Raw genomic sequence first — 21,659 nt, 5'->3', positions numbered from 1 at the left:
TAGAGCTAGACCAAATGTGCACTAGATTGTGAACTTAAACATAAAGCTCAAGACACAAGTGTGAGATTTCATACGTTTGCCATGCGTTACCCCTACAGACGGCCATCGTGGAGGATTATGAAACACGTGAATGGGTGAGGCTGATAGGCCTGTCGCAGCATTGTCTTTTGCGCCTATCAGTTTTATCTATCCACACTCATGTTTCCCTCTAGGTTGCTTGGCCTATGGAGCCGGCGCTCATGGCCCACCTGAGCACTTCACTCATATAGGAGTAATAACCGCCCCTGCCTTACCTCCTGTACACGTATTTAATTACACCAGCCGGCCGGTTCAATTACGGGAGCTGCTGACACAAATACTCACACATAAACATACACCGAGTGGGGATTTCCTGCAGAAACATACTGTAACGTGCATGGATAAGTAGACACGTTGATATTTATTGTTTTTATTAGGACCAGAGGGAAGACTGCCCCCTACTGGCCCACCAACACCACTTCCGGCAGCAACTCGGTTTTCCCGGAGGTCTTCCACCCAAGGAAGTAGCCAAGCCCATACCTGCTTAGCTTCCGTCATTTGGCAGAGACCAGGGTACATGTCCAGCCTTGGGGGTCGTCCCGGGTCGTCCTCTGTATGGGGTTTGCATGTCCTCCCCGTGTCTACGTGGGTTTCCTCCCACAGTCCAAAGACATGTAGGTCCCTAGGTGTATGTGTGTGTGTGTGTGTGGGCCCTGTGATGGCCTGGCGGCCTGTCCAGGGTGTCTCCCCGCCTGCTGCCCAATGGCTGCTGGGATAGGCTGCAGCATCCCCGAGACCCTGGGAGCAGGATAAGCGGTTTGGATAATGGATGGATATTTCATCAGCGGGAAAACAATAGGCTATTTACCAGCATGAGTGAATATTAATATATCGATATAAATTGTTTGCAGTACCATATCCTAGGCCTAGGAGAAAGGAGGGCGTGGCGCCCTGTGTCTGTAGGGTCAGGCGTCCCTACAGACACAATTGGCCGTGTCTGCGGGTGGGAAGACGGACGTGGGTGTGTGTCCTGGTCGCTGCACTAGCGCCTCCTCTGGTCTGCCGGGGCGCCTGTTCGGGGGGGGGGGACTGGGGGGGGATAGCTTGATCCTCACTGGAGAAACTCCTCACTGTCAGGTGAAAAGAAGCGGCTGGTGACTCCACATGTATGGGAGGAGGCATGTGGTAGTCTGCAGCCCTCCCCGGATCGGCAGAGGGGGGTGGAGCAGCGACCGGGACGGCTCGGGAAGAGGAGTGGTGTAATTGGCCAAGCACAATTGGGGAGAAAAAGGGGCAAAAAAAGACAAATATTGGAGAGTAGTGACTGGGTTGCCTTCCAGTGCCGCTCCTTTATTGCCCTCATGAGGGAAGTTGGTGCACAAAGTGCAATCCTCCTGTACGGCAAGACAAACTGGCAGGAGAGAAATGCATTATGGATGCATTGTTACAATATGTTGTATCATATTGTAACATGTTACATTTTCTGATACATAAATGATGTAAAACCGTTACACAAAAATGTCCCTGCTGTTTGGATAACCTCGTCTTCACAGTGTAAGGGAAACTATTTCCGTGCCTATCTTCTGCTGGTGTGGCCTCACGTGGTGGAAAAGGAAGTAGTACAGACTTAAAGGTACAACTTCACCAATGGGGGGAAAAAAACAAACGAAACAGAAGCAATTATCACTTGGTTTAGCCAAATATTGAATATTTTGAAGGAATTTTACCAAGTGTTTTGAGAATATCCACCTTCCTTTCTAGGACGCATGGACATTTGAAGGGCCGCGAAAAAGCAGGCGACATCATCAGCCGATTGTGTGCGTGTGTGTGTGCAACTAATAACGAGAATCAAACTGGATAATCCTTGATTTTTTTTTTCCTGTGCTTGCCGCCCAGCTTTTAATGATGCTTTGCACCTTCCACATTGGAAAAAATACAAATTACAAAATTGCATTAATCAAGACCACACCGAGAGACACCAGCACACCCGAATCCACTAAATACAGCAAGCGTAAGACATAAAGCCAGGCTGTGTAGCACGTACTAGCTAGCTCACCGGCTAACACTCCAACACAACAAAAGAAACAATGGCGAGTTTATTTAGATACATTTTATTACATAAACGACAGTCTGGCCCTTTCACGGAAAGCCAATGTTCAGCGTAACATCATCGGTATTTTGGTCAGACGGAATCGCACAACGGGGCCATGCAATTCGGAGCGCTCGCTCGTGTGTAGCGTGTGTAACTTTTATTTGTCCACATTTGAGCACAATTTTTCCACAACCAGACGCACCCCCCCCCCCCCGGACACCCCGACTCAGCCCACCCACCCCTCTCTTTTCCCTTCAGCCCCACTTGAAATTGTCCTCCTCCGACAAGGGCAGGGTGTCTGTAACCAGGCCGGTGCCGATGGTTTTGTTGCCGTCTCGGAGAGTGAACCGTTGGCCTTTCTCCAGAACCATCGGCTGGCGGAGCGTGAGCGTCAGGGAGGTGTCTTCGCCTGGCATCACCATTTCCTGGTAGGATCAGATCAGCGGCTCGTTTACCACGCTACACGACTGCCCTTCTTTATAATTACTGTGCACACGCTAATGGCCTCGAAACCCAACGCGGCGGGCGACGGACCCGTCCGTTTCAGACGATTCCTTCAGAAATGCTTGACGCATACAGCGCCAGGCCCGCGGCTCTGTTTAACTTGTAAAAGACAAACCCTTAAAATACTAAACACGGGCGCTTGCCACAAAACCCCCCCCCCCCCCAAAAAAAATACACTCACTTTTTCCGAAGGCAGGGTGACTCTGCAGGCCATGTCCCATGTTAGAGAGAACATGACGGGCATGAAGTTGGTGACGAAGGGCTTGTGTCTACCCCCCTCTTCCTTACTCAGAACATAAACCTGGCATGAGGAGAGGGGGGAAATGTGAGCATCACACACACACACACACACACACACAACTGAGCAGAAACAGAAAATATTGTTGGGGTGAGAATACAACCACAGTTTGGTGTACTGTAGTTTTAATTTCTTTCATATTTTTATTTTGCTTTATAAAGCCAGCTTTCATTCAATTTACCTCACACTTATACCCAATAATAATATTACTTCTATACAACTGAAGAGACAATACAAGCTGTGGTTTCAGACCTGGGCCTTGACTTTCTGGTGTGGCATGATGGATCCTGGTTTGCTCATCACCATGCCCCTCCTCATATCCTCTCTCTTCAGGCCCCGGACCAGAGCGCCCATATTGTCTCCTGCTTCTGCCCTGTCCAGAGACTGGTGGAACATCTCGATGCCTACACCAGACAGGAGAAACAAAATGATGAGTGAGTGAATGACACTGCAAACGAAAGACCTCCACTGGCTCCCCATCTCCCACCGCATCAATTACAAAATCCTGGTTCTCACTTATAAAGCCCTTCACCAACTGGCTCCCCCACACCTCACCGACCTCCTCTCCCCATACCAACCCTCTCGGTCCCTCAGATCCACCTCAGCCTCCCTCCTCTCGACCCACTGCCCCCTCCTCTTGGAACTGCCTCCCCAAGCCCATCAGAGACTGCTGCGATCTGCCCACATTCAAGTCATGAATCAGGACTCATCACCTCTTCACACTTGCTTCCCTGTGTGATTTATTGTGTTGCTTTTAATGTATGTAATGTATGTAAAGCGTTTGAGTACGATGAAAAGCGCTATATAAATAAAATGCATTATTATCATGAATAATATTATTATTATTGATATGGTTTGATTATGCGAGTCTAACTGACAAACGGTTCCTGTACAAAACCCTGTAGTTAAGCATGTTATCTGTTTAAGGGATTAAAGTTTCAATCTTTGCAAGTACCTGCATGTGTAACCGTACAGGCTACAGTCTGTAACATTGGCAAACTTGGCTACCCCAGTGTTTTTTGGTGCTTGAACTGGGAGCACAGCGGGTCAATGGTGAAACGGTATCAATTTTGCTGATGGACTGTCTGACAGATGTAATTTGTCCATTTCAACGATGAGTGAGCTGATAACTAGTTAAACAAATGTTCAGCTCTCACCGAACTTTGTACAAAATGACAGGTAGAGAGTCATGACCATACTTGTCTTTAAATCAATGTGGTCTACCAGCAAATTAATGTCTTCATGAAAACTATACCAAAAAGTTAGGCAACGACAAAATGGTTGCAAAAGTCAAACTCAACCTTGTAAATACAAAACGATGAAGAAACGCCATTATTGTCTCATTTTGTCATGGACATAGTAGGTTATGTAACATTTTTTAATGTGTTTTTCATCAGTGAAATCAACAGCGGTGAGTAAAATCGATGTTTAATATTCTCACAGTCTGTTAAGTTTTTTCACATTTTGAGAACTTTTGGTTCTATTTCAACGACAGTGGCGGTCCGATCTACGGTACCTCTCCTTCACTTACCGGTAACCACGGACTTGAAGGCGCGATTGTGCCCCACGAATTCACAGTCATCTCCCTTCTTGATTGTCCCCCTTTCCAAAGTGCCTGACACGACTGTGCCTCTGCCTGGAAACAAGGAGGGTCAAACGCACGCCCAAGTCAGAGGGGGGACAAAGACAACCTTTCATGATCCATCTTTGCATGTGGGATGGGACAGCAAATTGGATGCTATAATGCCATATAGCTTTAGTCTCACACATGCACAAATTTGTAATAGTGACCATGTAACACACACACACACACACACACACACACACACACACACACACACACACACACACACACACACACACACACACAAAATCACCTTAAAGCTACAATGCCCAAGATTTACAATTTTGATGCTTTAAATTGCTGCCATATTTATGACAATGGCTAACCCTCCAATATCCAAATCATGTACTACTTTTAAGTTAACAGCTACTGTCAGGGAGCACTTTCCAGAGGAAAATGATACAGCACAGTCAAATGCGGAGCAGCCAAATGCAGAAGAGTAAGGTGGAGAGTGGCAAGTTTAAAGAAGTGACGTAATTTGAGACAAAAAAGCAGATATGGCAGACTTGGTTTATAGGAGACCTTGAACAACAGATACTATATCATTCCATTCCACTCTCCATACCGCTTATCCTGCTCTCAGGGTCGCGGGGATGCTGGAGCCTATCCCAGCAGTCATTGGGCGGCAGGCGGGGAGACACCCTGGACAGGCTGCCAAGCCATCACAGGGCCCACACATTCACCTGACCTACATGTCTTTGGACTGTGGGAGGAAACCGGAGCCCCCGGAGGAAACCCATGCAGACACGGGGAGAACATGCAAACTCCACAGAGAGGACGACCCGGGATGACCCCCAAGGTTGGACTACCCCGGTGCTCGAACCCAGGACTTTCCTGCTGTGAGGCGACCGTGCTAACCACTGCGCCACCGTGCCCCAAACTATTATCAGTGGCTAAAATTCAGGTTTAACCATATTTCATTTAGTTCAGTATTGGGAAAGGCACCAACCGATATGACAGTACTGGTGGCACCATTTCATGTTGAAATGACCTATGGGATTTAGAGTTGTCAACGACCAGTGTGGTTACCACTATCACCACTGGTGTCAGTAAGAAAAACAAAAGCAACAATCTTTAGGACTGAAGCTTTAAAGCAACATTAAGGGTACAAAAGAGAAATGAAGGCATGAAATCAAACTACAACCCCGCCCCTTAACTTCGGTTTCAGTCACACCAGTTAGTTACAGGAGTACAAAGGACGGGCTGGTTGCATTTCAGTTGCTTTGCTCTACCTGGTATAGAGTAGACACCCTCAATGGGCAGCAGAAAAGGTTTATCCAGCTCTCTCTTAGGCAGTGGGATAAAGTTATCCACAGTATCTACCAACTTCAACACTGCGTTCACTCCTAGCTCAGGCTCTCTGCTCTGTGAGGGAGCCAAAAAACAAACCAGTCAGACACACGACTATCATTTCCAGATGATTCTGTAGATTCTCTGAAAAATCATTCTACCGATCTAAAATCAATGATTCCAATCATACATGGTGTTTAATCACGCACTGTAAATATAATATACACTGTCCAAGGGAATACTTCCACAATAGAAAGATGTAACTTTTTCATGAAAACATAAGACCTTGGGAGAAAAAAAAAAAAAGTCCTCAAGTTTCCCAGCGAAATTTACTTACAAGTCACTGGTTGTGGAAGTTAACCGGCTGAACGTATCATTGGTAAACTGGAATTCCCAAATCAAGTCACAACCCTCCCCCTCACCTCCAGCGCACAGAGAGCAGAGCCAATGACGACGGGTGTGTTCTCGCCATCGTAGCCAAACTCGGTGAGCAGCTCACGGATCTCCAGCTCCACTAAATCCAGCATCTCCTTGTCCTCAACAGCGTCGGCCTTATTGATGAACACGACCACGTGCTCCACGCCGATTTGCTTGGCGAGGAGGAGGTGTTCGCGTGTCTGAGGCATCTGGCCATCGGTGGCTGCCACAACCAAGATGCACCCGTCCATCTGTGCTGTGCCTGTAATCATGTTCTGCAAAAAGGACAGGAGAGGGGGAGGAGAGGGAGGTTAAGGCCGACTCACACTCGAGGGTGGAGGAAAGCAGCGCAACGAAACTTTTTTGGGTATACGTATTGACTGGTCAATTATGTGGTGTGTTGTACAAAGCTAAATTTAAGTCTTCTATGTTCGGCAAGCCACATCAATTCACAACTACCACATACATATTCGGATATTGGGCTGACGTTACCAATCCACGACCGATCCGGATTTTAGAGTCTGCTATATAATAATGCAATTTTAAGCCCCATAGTCAAAATGGTATATGTAAGTTCAGGTAGTATGAAGTGTTTTGAGTGCAGGGACGTGGGACACAAGCACTTTGCTTACCAGCATACAGAGTAGGAAGCAGCGGATATGGAAGCCACTGAAGCTGGGGGAGTAGCGAGGAGGCAAATTATGTTTGGTTGCATATGTATGTGTGTATCTGTCTGTGGCTGATCTTGCAAACCAGTGGACCTATCAACCTAATTCTTTTTGTGCACAGTTATGGGTGTATGATGAAGAACCTCTTGTGGTTGTGGTGATTCAAAACTTTCTCGCTATCGCTGCTCCCTCTCTCCATTCACGCCCTAGCTTGGTCGACCAACGTTGCCCGATCTAAGTCTGTGTGCATGCACGACTCACATCTACGTTTGAGTCGGCTTGGGCAGCAACAGTGTCAAACCCAAAACATTGCATATTTGGGAATGAGTCTTGAAAGTAAACAAGAAATCCACCATATTTCGCAAGCCAGCAAATCATTTCACTTGAAGAGAATGAACTATGTCCATTCCACTTGAAGAGAGTGATTAGGTACAAGTTAGATAACTTACAATTAACTGTCAAATACCATTTTTGTTTTGAATTTACAATCACACACACATTTCATTAAGTGAGGTAATTAGGAAGAATTGGTATCGTGTCAATTAAAAAAAAAAGAAGCTTATTACTGAAGACCTTGGACAAGCATGCAACGTCGCTAGAAAAGGACATACCTTGACATAGTCAGCATGGCCAGGACAGTCTGTATGAGCGTAGTGTCTGTTGGCTGTGGTATACTCTACATGAGAGGCGTTGATGGTGATCCCCCTGGCTTTCTCCTCTGGAGCGTTGTCAATGTCTTCATACTTCTTATAGCGAGCACCGCCTGTATCAGCCAGCACTAAGGACCAAAAGAGGACACACACAAACAAAAAAAATCAGACACAATAAAATTGACCTTGCCTTTGTCCACCTTGTTAAATCAATTAAGCTCAGTCACCATGAACTAACTCTAATAGTAAAGTTAGACCCTAGGCTATAATATTGCTTCACACATTGTGAGTGCATAAGAGGTTAGCTGCTCTACCTTTAGTTATGGCTGCAGTCAGGGTGGTTTTGCCATGATCAACATGACCAATTGTTCCGATGTTCACATGGGGCTTGTCTCTGGAGAAGGTCTTCTTCGCCTCCGCAGCAAAGGTTCGTCGATTCAGAGGTACAGCGCACTAAAGGGGGTAAAATTAAAATCATAAAAACAACTAATTTAAAAACTAACAACACTGTTGTGTTGTTATTCTATGTTAAGTACACTGAGAGAGCCACAAAACTGGAGTCAAATTCCATGTATGTGCACACCTACTACTTTTGGCTGCTCCCATTAGTAAGTAAGTAAGTAAGTAAGTAAGTAAGTGCACACCTACATGGCCAATAAACACGATTCTGATTCAAAACTAAGTCAAGTTTGTCTCCCCGCCTGCTGCCCAATGATTGCTGGAATAGGCTCCAGCATCCCTGCTACCCTGAGAGCAGGATAAACGGTTCGGATAATGGATGGACGGACGGAAGTTTGTCATTTGCAATAGTGTCACTTCACAATTAACGCAACTTTGCATTCGTATCAGGTAGGCCAATGTAATGAAGATCAAAATGTGTGTACAAACTCACCAGCTTAAAGGAGCTGTGGAGGAGACTTGGTGAAGAAACCTGGAGAGCTGAGGAGTATGAATGAGAGCTATATTAGAGTTGCATAACCTTGATAAAGCAACGATTTGTCTGTCATTCATAACATTTATACAAACCATGTTTTCACACATAATGCACCAATTTATGGCTTTATTCATTAGCTTTAGGGATTACATATTTTGCTGTTGTTAAGATATTGTTCATTCATTCATTCAATGACTGCTGGGCTAAGGCTCCAGCATCCTTGTGACCGAGCAAGGATAAGCGGTTTGGATAATGAATGAATGAATGAATGAATGAATATTTTGCTGCTGTTAACATATTGTGATGAACCTTTTTCCTTTTTACTGATTTTGGGTAAAAAAAAGCACTGCTATCAAGGGTGGCAATATTATTCCTGTGTTTCTCATAGTCTGAGCGAACCAAGATTTTACACCTCTGCAAGTTTTATGAGATCATTTCCACTGGTTACTTTATATTCCCGGCCTTGACCCCCCCACCCCCACCCCCGGCCGACAGAGGTTTTTCCCATTCATTTACTGGCATTTCCGTTTATAATAAACCGGTGCATCTTAATCCACATGCCAGTGGAGATTATCCACGTCACATTACTGCACCCAAACTCTTGATTCAACAGCTCTCACCAAACTAAGAGGCTGACTTGGAAAATGAGTCAAGCTATGAAGATTGTGAAGCTCACCAGCGCCGAGCTGCCTGACAGCCATGCCATGTAAGCATGGAAGAGTTGAACACGCGTATAAAGTTAAGAAATGGAAAATATGAGATTTTCTTTTTTTTGGCTTGCACATAGCCCCCTTACTACCTTGCACCGCGGCTCTAAAGCTAGCCAACCTAATCATAAGCTGCATGGCTCTCACTAGCGCCTAGCTAGCACAGCGGTAACGTGACCTTGCGCGACAGACGCAGCATCCTCTTAGCTCTCAGCGCATTGCCCCTGAACCTTAACACTGCCTCGCGGACGCAGGGGATTTGCTCTAAAGGGTGACTACGTCCACACAAACACGAACTAGGGTCTAAGAAACGTGCACGTTTTCACATTTTACCGAAAACCGAAAGGTTTACCCGAGACACACGCACGTAGCCCCACCAGCGCCGCCATCTTGGTCTGCTGCGCACGCCAAAGGTGTCCAACAAAAGCCAAGATGTCTGATAAACATCTTCAGGCCGGCGGAAATGTTCCCGCTACGAGCCAGCGCTCCCCTACGTGCGCTGCGAATAGCGTGTTTGGCATTTCCCAGTTGGCATGGTTACATCGGCGGAGACTTTAATTTTGATCTTTTTGTGTTAAACTTTGCACAGGTGTTGAACCTTCGACTGTCGCTCCGTGCAGATTTAAACAGAGGTGTGTGGGGGGGGAAACCCTGTCCAGAAAGTAAAAATCCTAACCGCGTCTTTGCTCCACCCACGTATTAAACCCGCTGATTTGGGAAACTAGTCGGCGCAATCTGACGATTTAGAACATGGGTGGAGTGAAGACACGGTTAGAGTTTTTACTTTCTGGACCGGGGTTTCCCCCCCCCCACCTCTGGAACTGCAAAACAAACGTCTCCCCGTAAAATATAGACGTGAGTTGTCACTGTTATGATCAACAGTTTGACAAAACTCGGAGACTGTAAAGTGATTCCGCAGCAAAGAGAAATAAAGTTAAACAACAATATTTATCTAGTTTGTCGCTCGACCTGGTCTTGAGAAGACGGAAGTAGTTGCGAGATTCTCCTCTTAATTTCTAGCAGTTCTCTCTGGAGACGTGAAGCTACGTCATCACAAGGAGACGGTCAGTAGGAGCGTACCTTAATGGTACAAATATAGATTTCGCAGTGCAACGCATCCCACTTCTTGGACGGAACGCTTGGAAGACTTTTCATTCAGTTTACGTAATTTTGGTCTACTCTGAGATTATGTGGGAATACGCGTGACAGGAACCTTATTTATTATATAATTCACGCCAAAATAACACGTCTTGTTTTGCACTTCCTGCTTTTATATGCGCATTACGGTAAAACGTGGCCGCCTGCTTGCCACTCACATTGGCCATCCTTGAGATCGGTTAGCCGGAAGGTTCTAGCATGTTCGGGATTTTGCGTATAAAGTAAGGTTGCTAGCTCGTTGAGGACTCAGTCGGAGAAGACGGAAAGCGGGTTTGTTTAGCGCGTCGTCCAAGGACACCTCAAAAGTAAGTGACGAAGAAACTGATTAACACAAATGATAGCTAGCTAGCTAGCTGAGCGATTTAGTCAACGTTGGATTGCTCTGCCATTAGCTGGGATACCCACTGACAGCTCTCAGAAGTTGTATGAAGCGAGAGACAGTTTTCCATAACGTCTATATTTCTGTAAATCCTTTCAGTCGCTGTTACTGGGGATGTGATCCCTGCCACGCCACAGCTTGAGGCTCGATTAAAACCCTAAAGTGAACTCATGGCACTAGTAGTTACTGCTCGTAATATCGCATAAGTGCCTCTTTAAACTGGAAACGGGAAGGCCTGCCTGGCGAGAAGCGTATGCGCGTCGCGGGAGCGCGATTTTTAAGGCAAAGTACCGTTTAAAAACGATGTGATCTCCATGTTCACAAATGACGATAAATGATCCGAAGTCTGGTTTTTGAACGTTTTGAGTAGTCAGTGTTTTGTTAGACCCAGTAGCAGTCGTAGCGTTTCCTTGATACAGCTGATCTGAAATGTACCAGGTTTCCTTGATTGACGTCAAGGCTTCCTTGATTAATATCAATATTTCTTAGGGCGAACTCGTCGGTGTGCTTTGTCGGTGTGTTTTAAACAAAGGATTTCAGATAGTTACACTAAAGTGAGGTTTTGAATGTGGAGTGTCAAGATGCACTATGTCAAAGTCGATCAAATAAACAAAGTGATGATAAAACTGTTTGATTCCTATCAAACTTTGATTTGAAGTGTCATTACCGAGCGTTAAGGGGTGCATGCAACTGACTGCTGCTGCCAAGTAATGCATCCCTTATTCTTTCAGCTTAGGTTATTAGTAAATGTATGAAACTCACACTGTCAAGCCAAAACGGCCCAAAATATATGCTGGTAAAACCATTTTGATTCATAGATTTCCAGAAATAAAGTTACAGTGTGGATGCATTATTCGGCAGAGGTGCATGCGATTCTCAGCGGGCAGGCAGAACTCGGCATAACACCGCTCCAGAAACGATTGCTTGGGTGCTACATTTGTGTCTGGCATATTTTTAACACATAAGAGTATAATGTAAGATCAAGGTATAATGCACATTGTGTTTGGTGGTCTCATTCAAAATGCATTTGGGTTTTTTTCTCTCAATTTTTTTTATTGGTCTCAAAAGATATGGCAGAAGGTGGAGGAAACAGACGACATCCCAACAATCTTCAGGGGATTCTGCGGATGGCTGTAGAGGCTGGCTCTGCTTCCGATGGACCTGCTCCTGTTGAGCCCATGTCAGAGGAGGTAATGGACTGCTATTTGTGTTAAGTCTGTAATTAAACCATTGTAGATTTACAGGCTGTCATCAAGGCGGTTTTTCCCACCAAGATCTTTAGTGTTATTCAGACACCCGTTCTTTATCACCTGAAATATTACTGGTATTACATACTGTTGCCTCATCCACAGATGACACGATTATTAAACCTCTCTCACTCTTTGTTTCAGAGGAAAGAATGGTTGAGAGAAGCTCTTGCAGAAGTAAGTAAAGGGCAGATGGATGAAGTGGAGCAAATGAAACAATGCTTGGCTGTCTTGCGGAAAGGTGGAATGAGCGAGAAGGAGCGAGAGGGAGGGGAAGATGGAGATGAAGAGAATGAAGATGAGAGGGAATCAGCTCTGGAGCTGCTGTCAGATTTGTGTGAGAACCTGGACAATGCTAGAGGTTAGTAACAGTAAAGGAAGAAGTAAATAAGATTACATGCTGGAGTGTGCCTATGCCCACCAAAGTGCTGTCTGTGCTTTCCCTTAAGCCAGGGGAGCCTTATTTCTCAGGAGACCCTGCATCAAGACTGCACAGTTCTTTGCCTCCCCTCCAACATTTTATTTAATGTGCATGGAAACTCAAGACTTCACAATAAATATATATATTTTTTTAATAGATTTCAAAAACTCTCATTCTCTAAACCGAACTGAAATCACAGGTACCCTCCTTTCCATATCAGAGAACCAATATAGGGTCCCCTGGCCCCAAGGCTGGAAAACTACCATGGTGACCAGCACAGCACCAGAAAACCACACTATAGCATATGGTAGTAACATCATAACTGACTAAAGTAAGATTGTATTGTGAAAAGACCAGTAGTGTTGTTTTTTTTTTTTCAGACAGCAGAGCATACAAACATAGATTAAAGGGAAATTTCACCGATGGTTTTGTGTCTGTGTAATCAGTGCTGAAGAGTAATGTTTGTTGTTGATGCAATGAAGTCCTCACTGTGTACTATACTGACGAAGAAATTGCTGTTCTGCTCACAGTCTTTACCGCAGCACCCACATGTACCAGAATGCATTGTGTAAGCCTCTGTATCATCGTATAAAATATAGAAAATTGGGAACGTAGCTTAGCTGAGCGAACGAGGATGTGGATTCTTTTTCTTTTTTTAAACAGTGTGTTTAGAGTATTAGAAACCCTGCTAGGCTGTTAGTTTTTCCAGCTGCCAGCTGATGTCACGACACGTCACTTGGCGGCCAGGGAAAAAAATCTGTTTTACGACCACCCCAGAGATGCAGAAACAATCAGGAACAACTGCAAGAATTTTTCATGTGCTATCCCTGCTGCAGATAGATAGAGATAAGATTGAAAATCTGTGAATATACCCTTTAAGAAAAGCTTTACATAAACAAATAATGTTTAAGTGGAAGCAGCTATTTTCATTGAATTCATGCATTAACTGCATTTAGCTTGCTGATTTTTGTGATCCAGAGATTCCACTGGTTATGAGTAAAGAGCATTGATACTGATTTTTAGGCTCTTTCAGAAAGGAGCTCTGAATATCATAATGCCATTAAGTGTGCATGTTGTATTTTTTTATTATCAAATAAATTCAGGATTATTTCAGCGCATACAATCATAACATGAGCAATCTAAGGAAATAGACTAAAGTGTGCTTTATACCTTGTTAACTTGTGGTAACATGCCACTCAGTTGTATGTCATAGTATAATGTTGTTATTTTTCCTATAACAAAATAATTCAAAGGAACCAGTGGTTTAATTAGTAGTGTTGGTTACTAATGAAAAAATTGCGTAACACTGCGCTGTACCATTTTCCCTGAAAATGTCCTACCCGACATAAACATTGAAATGAGCAAGTAAAAAAAGCATTTATGATTTGGATATTCCTTCATTAGCTATTGTCGTAAATGGGCCCGTGTTGGAAAGTTATCAAAAAGAACATTTGATTGCAGCTTTAAAGAATTTCTTTTCCTAGGAACTGCCAATTACCTGATAGCATGACATATGACAGGAATGTGGAGTAATGTATAAAGTGTTTTTTTTTTTATATATATACCTACAGATCTGATGGTTCTGGGTGGGCTGGAGTTGTGCGTCTCGCAGTGCTTGTGTCATCCCCAAAGTGGGGTGAGGTGGCGTGCTGCCCAGCTCCTCGCCTCCTGTGCCCAGAACATGCCGGAGGTGCAGTTCCACTTGCTCAGCATGGGAGCGCTACCAAAACTGCTGCAGCTAACAGATTCTGATCCGCACCCGACGGTCAAAGTAAAAGCCCTCTACGCTGTCTCATGTAGGTATATGTGAACTGTGGCCAAATATTGTGACACTGGCCATAAAAACCCCACCTGTTAGGCTTACCTCGCATTTCAGCTTCCATGCCAAGAATCTGCTGATGCTGATGCTTGTATGCTCATCCAACACCTTGCTTGGACGAGTTGTATTGGAACAGATATAACCCACAGACACCTACCTTTTTGTTGCATGGTTGTATCAAAGACGTGGCTGAAAGCAAAGGAAATTAATATTGTATGGAAAACTGATCCATGTGTTCCATCCGATTTCTCCTACGTTTTCAGGCTCCTTTGAGAAATAAAATCACTTTCATAGCCATGTGTCTGACTTAAATTGATGCAGAGGTACTGGCAGTTAGACAACGCATGTGTAAGGACATGGGTTGGGCAAGATAATCTATGCAAACTATCATTTTACCTCCATGAGCGTTCTGTAACTGTGTGTTCAAACAGGACACTACACTGCATGGTTTCAGTCAATACTTGACAGAATGAGATTCGTGGAAAGAATCGTGTACACCGGGCTGGCATTTAAAGTTGCCAAACATTCAGAATAACGTTCAGCAGCCAGTGATACTCATGAGTGATAAAGTGTCATTGGATCCTCCTGCTTTAGGTCTGGTCCGGGAGCAAGAGGCAGGGCTTCGGGCATTTCTTGGTCATGATGGTTTCTCAGTCCTGATGCGAGGCATGCAGTCTGACAACGAGAAGCTTAGGACCAAGTCGGCGTTCCTTCTGCTCAACCTCCTCACAGCATACCCAGAGCAGAAAGGTATGGGACTATGCCTATGTAGAAAACCGACTTGGGTTAGAGTAGTACATCAAAGTAGTCATGCTACATGTCAAGAAGGCTCCAAATTGAATTCTGACATCCTGTAACCAGCTTCTCCACACACTCTCTCATTACTGCTCAAAACTGAATGTAATAATAATAATTAAATAATAACTTTAGTTCACTGAACGAAAACGCAGGCATAGCATTATATATCATTATAAATCATCTTTTTCATCTATATATGTAGATGAAAAAGAGGCTCCAGCAGTTGTTGCAAAAATTCAACCTGAAACTCAGTCCCTAAAATTAATGTGATACACATGAGTTTAAGAGAGCACAATATTGAAACTATCTGTGTTATCTTATTATAGGACATAACAGACCTGTTATGTCCTATAACAAGTAATTTCCGTGGACATTTTGGCAAATACTGATATTTTTCACTGCAATACCACCTTGTGTCTTAGTCTCTACCAGTGAAGTTTACTTATTATTAGTAGTATTTTTATACTGTAACTGTGATGGTTGGTGCAGATGTCTAAAAAAAAATGCTGATTTATTAGGACCTGTCCTTATATAGTCCTATACTTTTAATCTCCCTCAGGCACAGTTCTGTCCATGGGCATGGCACAACAGCTAGTATCTGTCCTTCGTACGCCGCACTCCTCGTTCCATGAACACGTGCTTGGCGCCCTTTGCTGGTAAGAATCTTGTCTCTTCATCTCTATGGCCTTAATGGTCACTCCGTTTTTTTTCCCCTCAGATCTGTTATTTTATTCTTGTTTCAGTGTTCGTGTTTATTTTTGAAAGGGACTAATATCTATCCATCATGAAAACGGTCACATGCACAAATAGACAACTGGGTTTTTGTGTCTGTGATCAGCCTTTCCACAAGCAATTATTTTCAAACACTGGTTGACTGTGATACATGCCCCAAGGTTTATCCTGAATAGGGGTAATTCCCAAAATAGATCTGAATTCGGTGACGTCGCTGTCTTTGCACTAACCTGCATCAGTCTATCCAACAACAAACTACTACCACAACCACATCCCCGCTAGTACCCTGAGTGTGTCACAGACGTTTTCGCAAATCTTACTGCACCACAGTTTGTTAAGGCAATGCAGTGATTGGTCAGTAAAAGACAAGCTGTAGTGTCGATTCCAGCCAATCCGTCTCACTGTTCCGTATCATGAAGGGTGATATAAACTGTACTGGAATTATAACTTTGCAATGCCGGTTTGGGTCACATGACCACGTATTTGATAAGTATGTGATCTGTAACCACATTTGAAAGTGTCCCATATTGGAATTGAAAAGGGCCTTTCTGTTTTGTTGTGTGTGTGTGTGTGTGTGTGTGTGTGTGTGTGTGTGTGTGTGTGTGTGTGTGTGTGTCTTTGTACTTCTCCCAAACTTCTGTTCCTCTCACATTTGAGGAAAGATAGGGAATTTGGTCAGATTTGAGTGTACCTTCTGTCGTCTTCTGTCTTTCTGTCTGACTCTCTCTTCCTCTCTTTGTATAGCTTGCCAACACACAAACACACATGCAAATTGATATGAGCCCATATAGCACGTTATTACAATCTTCCTCTTCTCCTTCTGTTTTTCCTAGTATGGTAGAAGATTGCCCACAGGGGCTTAAAGACTGCGCGAGTCCAACTCTGGGCCTGGAGGAACTAATCAAACAGCGAATTAAAGATCTTCATGGAAGAGATGAGTGTCAGGTACCTCTACACCTCATTCACCCTGTTGCTAAATGCAAGCTTCCATCCATCCATTATCCAAACCGCTTATCCTGCTCTCACGGTCGCGGGGATGCTGGAGCCTATCCCAGCAGTCAGTGGGTGGCAGGTGGCGAGACACCCTGGACAGGCCGCCAGGCCACCACAGGGCTTATTGAAGAATAACCACTAAGCTTTAAGTTGACAAATGGTGGTCATTTTGTTCTTATTTTTTATTTTATGTTATTTCTGAAATAAAAACAGCATTCATCAGGAACAAAGGCTGAGTTTGACATCAGTACTCTGTTGAAGGGACTTTGGCTTGGAACAAGTCAGTTAACCTGCCGAGTATAAATGGCGTTCATTTAAAGGTGAAGTCAGTGTAATGATATTGACGTCATCTACATTTTAAGATCTGAGATACTGTAGTTGTAAAGAAAGGTGGCCTGTCTGATCTAGGAAATGTTGACACCACACATGAAGAGTGCAAGTTAAGTGATAATCATCAAATAAAGAGACAGAGTAGTGTGTATACAAGCGATTTAAAAGAAGGCCCTTCTGTATGTTGACCTTTGCACGTTAAAGATTTTGTGTCTAACATTTTTACTTTTTTTTTTTTTTAAAGACCCATGACACGCCGTCCCGAAAAGACTTAGCTTGTGTGTGCAGTCCTGAGTGAACAAAACAGTGAGCGCGGTTACCTGATATCTATTGAGTGCATTCAAAAAACGGCAGATGTTGACAACTTTTCTATCTGAATGGTTTTTGTTTTCTGGCGCAGTGGTTAACACGGTCGCCTCACAGCAAGAAGGTCCTGGGTTCGAACCCCGGGGTTGTCCAACCTTGGGGGTCGTCCCGGGTCGTCCTCTGTGTGGAGTTAGCATGTTCTCCCCGTGTCTGCGTGGGTTTCCTCCAGGTGCTCCTGTTTCCTCCCACAGTCCAAAGACGTGTAAGTCAGGTGAATTGGCCGTACTAAATTGTCCCTAGTTATGAATGTGTCGGCCCTGTGATGGCCTGGCGGCCTGTCCAGGGTGTCTCCCCACCTGCCACCCAATGACTGCTGGGATAGGCTCCAGCATCTCGCGACCCGGATTCGGATAAGCGGCTTGGATAATGGATGGATGGATGGTTTTGTCCATTTTGAGTTGTAGTTGCTATTAATATCTTCGAACAGCAGGGGTCAGCACTCAGTTTGCAGTTACACAGCCCTTTAATTAAAGGTTCATAGACTCATCTGTAACCTCCTCAGTCTAAATCGCAGTATCCCACACCCCCCCCCCAAAAAAAGTGACCCAAATTGTAATTAGCGGTTTGGCTAATAATATGACAATAATTGGATAATAATTAACTGTTAAGAGGCTAAATGTTACAATGTAGTTTGTATTAAAAAAAAAAACCCAGCACTTAGAGGCCTATTGTCAGACAGACAATAGGCAGCAAAGAACATTTTAAGCATTGCTGTCGGTCCTCTCAGCACATTAAACACTTGAGGTTTTTGTTTAAAATGAAAAAAGACTCATGGTAACACCATTTGAACTACCTAGTTATAGTACATTACCAATTTATTTGCATGAAAAAATGTTTCTAATTCTATGACTGACTGGAGCTGGAAATCCTTTTCATAACTAGTTATGAAAGACATTTATTAAACCCCAGTTTGGTTTTGCAAATATTTGATTATGCAAGAATGTATTAAATCTGAATGCAAAAAGTAAATTGGCAGTAATGGACCTTTTGTGCAGCATAATGTGTAAGTCTGCTTGTCAAAGGCACTTTTGACAAGAAAATTAAGTGGTATAAACTTGAGTGTTAATGTTACAATATTGTTTCCTACAGGAGGAGCTGGAGTTCTGTGTGCGTCTGAGGGCCATGTGTTTCCATGGACAGCCCGAGGAAAACGGAATGGATCGCTGAACTAACAGTACTCCACTCCAGCTGCTATAACAAGACTGAGCAAGGATTTTAAGGAGATGGATTGTGGATTTTAAGCAACTTAGTTTCTGAGGAGAAAAAGTTGCCATCCTTCAAAGTGTTACTGGAGCCCGGAAGTAGCCGTCAGGGTCTGGCTTAAAAACCGTGAAAATCACCGACCTTTGGGTATGGGCTGTGCCCAGTTTAGTTCTTACAATGTGGATTTCCTGTCCAATGTCTTGAGCTCTTCCTCACAGAAAAACACGCATGTAATACTCCATCCCAATTTGCAACATAACTGTTTGCATTTTTATTCATTTTTAAGGTGGACAATGTTTACGTCCCAAGGTAGTTAATGACTTCATCAGCCTTGCATGTATGGTCCATTCGTAAATGCTTTATGGTTACAGCTGCTCAAACAATTGAATTAAAAAACAAACCAATGATTTCATTTCACTTATCATTTTAACACTCCAGAATGACAGACCTCAATTGATTTTTTTGATTTTTTTTTCTACCATATTTATTATGAATAAAACAAATGGCCTTTTTTAAATTATGGCCGCTCAGAAGTGGTAGGTAGTGCGGAACCACGTGTGGTGGAATTTTCCCCTCTAGTCTTAAAGGTAATATGACACAGTGTCCCCGGGAACTTGTAACCTGGGAGCAGTGGGTCGAGGCCTGTCTGAGCGGTTCGTATCTCTGTCTGCTTGTGTTGACTGGGCAAGGCGGCGGTCTTAATAAGACTGGGCTGTCTCCTATGGAGACCAAGGTTGCAGAGGAAGTGATGCTCTGTTCCAGACGGCCAGGGATGGCCAGGCTGACCCCTCTTAGATATGTATTGCAGGTGACCAGAATGCAGAGAACGTGACTTGTTAATGTCAGTTAACCGTGCGTCTACGGAAGGGTTTAAATATTCCCTGTCACTAGTCCATCCATTTTCCAAACTGCTTATCCTAATTAGGGTCGCAGGATGCTGGAGCCTATCCCAGCAGTCATTGGGCGGAAGGTGGGGAAACACCCCGGACAGGCCGCCAGTCCATCTCAGGGCAGATACATTTACACCTAGGGACAATTTAGTATGGCCGATTCACCTGACCTACATGTCTGAACTGTGTGAGGAAACCGGAGCCCCCGGAGGAAACCCACGCAGACATGGGGAGAACATGCAAACTCCACACAGAGGACGACCTGGGATGACCTCCAAGGTTGGACAACCCTGGGGTTTGAACCCAGGACCTTCTTACTGTGAGGCAACAGCGCTAACCACTGTGCCACCATGCCGCCCCCTGTCATGTAGTAACCTTCAGAATTGGGTGACATTACACAGTGTCTACACTTGTACTGCTGATCTGTTCTCCTTGATCGAGCTTCAATAAATGTTCCTGCGTAAGACATCCAGGTCTCCTGAACCTTCTTTAGTTGCAAGTTGGCCAGTTTTCCAATAATATCCTTCATACCATGTACATATAATCCATAACAAAATCTTATTTTCTGATCAAATGTAACATTTGGAATTAAAACCCTGTGGCAGAAATTTCAGAACAGAAAACATAATCCAAATTTCATTTTGATAAGCAGTCACCAGTTTTGTTTCAACATATAGTTAATAGTTTCAAAAATATAATGATTAAATGTTTCTATGAATTTCTCAGTGAATTCTATAACAGCCACTATACCATTTGAGACCTTATGATTGAAATTGTTAGACAAGTAAGCTGTGTTTTCTCGCAAGGTACTTTAGTTTCACATCTTCCACTCATGGTCATTAATCTTGGTAAGCTCCTGGTAGCTGTCAGCTGCTGGAGAGTCCATGAATGGATAATGTTCTGCTGGTTGTTAGTCCCATAGTCTACTAAGGCCTCCTCTTTCTCTTCATTTGACATGTTCATATACAAAGAGCCAGGACACATTTTTAAAATGAAGGTTTGGGACTTAACCAATGAAAGAAGTGAGGACGATGCTCCTGACCTCTGAGTAGTGCCACAGGGCACTGACTAGGGCTTCTTCCACTTTCCAAAGTCATGCTTGCTCTCTACTGCACAGACATCACCGACGGCGATTAGTAGCTGTGCCAAATAATAGGAAACCATGACAATATTGTTTCCATTGTCCATCGGCGTCACAACCTTGAAAACCTGTAGAGCCAGCATCACATCAGATACCACGAAGGACAAGCTCCCTAATATGGTTGCTGCTTGGCGGGTTCGAATGGCTAAGCTCGCCATTAGAGTTATTAATACAACGTACACCCCCACCGCTGGAGTCAGTATAGTTGAATCGGGAGCTCTCTGTAGGTGGGGATATAGGTAGATGTAAAAACCTCCTCCCACCGCAAACAGGATTAGGTAGAGAATTCGGAGCTGGGAGGAGGAAGAATACGTCACGTAGCGAGTGGTGAGGAAGGTGGAGGAGTACAGCAAATGAGCCACAGCAAAGGCAGCCATTCCTGAAACCGTTAAAAACACATTTAAAATGCAACTCTCAAACACCAAGGATGCTCTGAAAATGTCTTCCAAAGTGAAATGCGTATTGCCTAATAAAGGTGCAATGCTATAAGCATGCAGTTTAAATACTGTTGAGTTAAGTGTGTATTTCAATGGTGATTCTAGTCGTGCGCAGAAATACCCCCATGCAGCTTGATTTGCAACTTGGACAGACAAGTTGCATCTCTCTCTCACTCACTCACACACACACACACATTCTTGTACTTCTATCTTTGTGAGGACCCCTCATTGTATTCATTCCCTTGCCCTTAACCCCTACGTTTAACCATCAGAACTACATACCAAACCGTCAGCCTCAGCCTAACTTTAGCCTAATCCTAACCCTAAACCCAAGTGCTGACCCTAAAATAGACCCTTTAAAGAACTGAGGACCGGCTAAAATGTCCTCACTTTGCAAAAATGACCACGCAGTACATTCCTCTCCACGTGACTGGGTACGTCTCACACTTCCCTCCCTCCCGGAACCTCCGCTTCCGCCTGTGGTGGACAGCACTCTTCCGCCCGCTGACTCCCTCCGCTGACCTCCTCTGTCGACCCTCTCTC

At 44.2% G+C, this 21,659-nt stretch overlaps 2 protein-coding genes across 2 annotated transcripts; one reads left to right on the top strand and one right to left on the bottom strand.

Annotated features, from left to right (window-relative positions):
- Positions 1-1,881: 1,881 nt before the first annotated feature.
- On the bottom strand, positions 1,882-9,598 carry tufm (Tu translation elongation factor, mitochondrial). Its single transcript, XM_056287311.1, has 10 exons — positions 9,555-9,598; positions 8,454-8,500; positions 7,876-8,014; positions 7,523-7,689; positions 6,249-6,518; positions 5,769-5,901; positions 4,444-4,548; positions 3,165-3,316; positions 2,796-2,915; positions 1,882-2,535 (listed from the first exon to the last, which is right to left on the bottom strand). Exons 1-10 carry the CDS (start codon positions 9,589-9,591, stop codon positions 2,365-2,367), a joined length of 1,341 nt encoding a protein of 446 aa, XP_056143286.1. The 5' UTR covers positions 9,592-9,598; the 3' UTR covers positions 1,882-2,364.
- A 767-nt stretch (positions 9,599-10,365) lies between these two features.
- Positions 10,366-20,590, top strand: hspbp1 (HSPA (heat shock 70kDa) binding protein, cytoplasmic cochaperone 1). The gene is made up of 8 exons (XM_056287313.1): positions 10,366-10,665; positions 11,808-11,929; positions 12,131-12,347; positions 13,979-14,203; positions 14,821-14,976; positions 15,584-15,680; positions 16,590-16,701; positions 18,535-20,590. Exons 2-8 carry the CDS (start codon positions 11,810-11,812, stop codon positions 18,610-18,612), a joined length of 1,005 nt encoding a protein of 334 aa, XP_056143288.1. The 5' UTR covers positions 10,366-10,665; positions 11,808-11,809; the 3' UTR covers positions 18,613-20,590.
- The last annotated feature ends 1,069 nt before the right edge of the window (positions 20,591-21,659 follow it).

Source organism: Lampris incognitus, chromosome 10 (assembly GCF_029633865.1).
Source record: "Lampris incognitus isolate fLamInc1 chromosome 10, fLamInc1.hap2, whole genome shotgun sequence".
Lineage (NCBI taxonomy): Eukaryota > Metazoa > Chordata > Actinopteri > Lampriformes > Lampridae > Lampris > Lampris incognitus.
The sequence above is the reverse complement of the archived record's forward strand: the minus strand, read 5'-3'. Positions and strand labels throughout refer to the sequence as shown.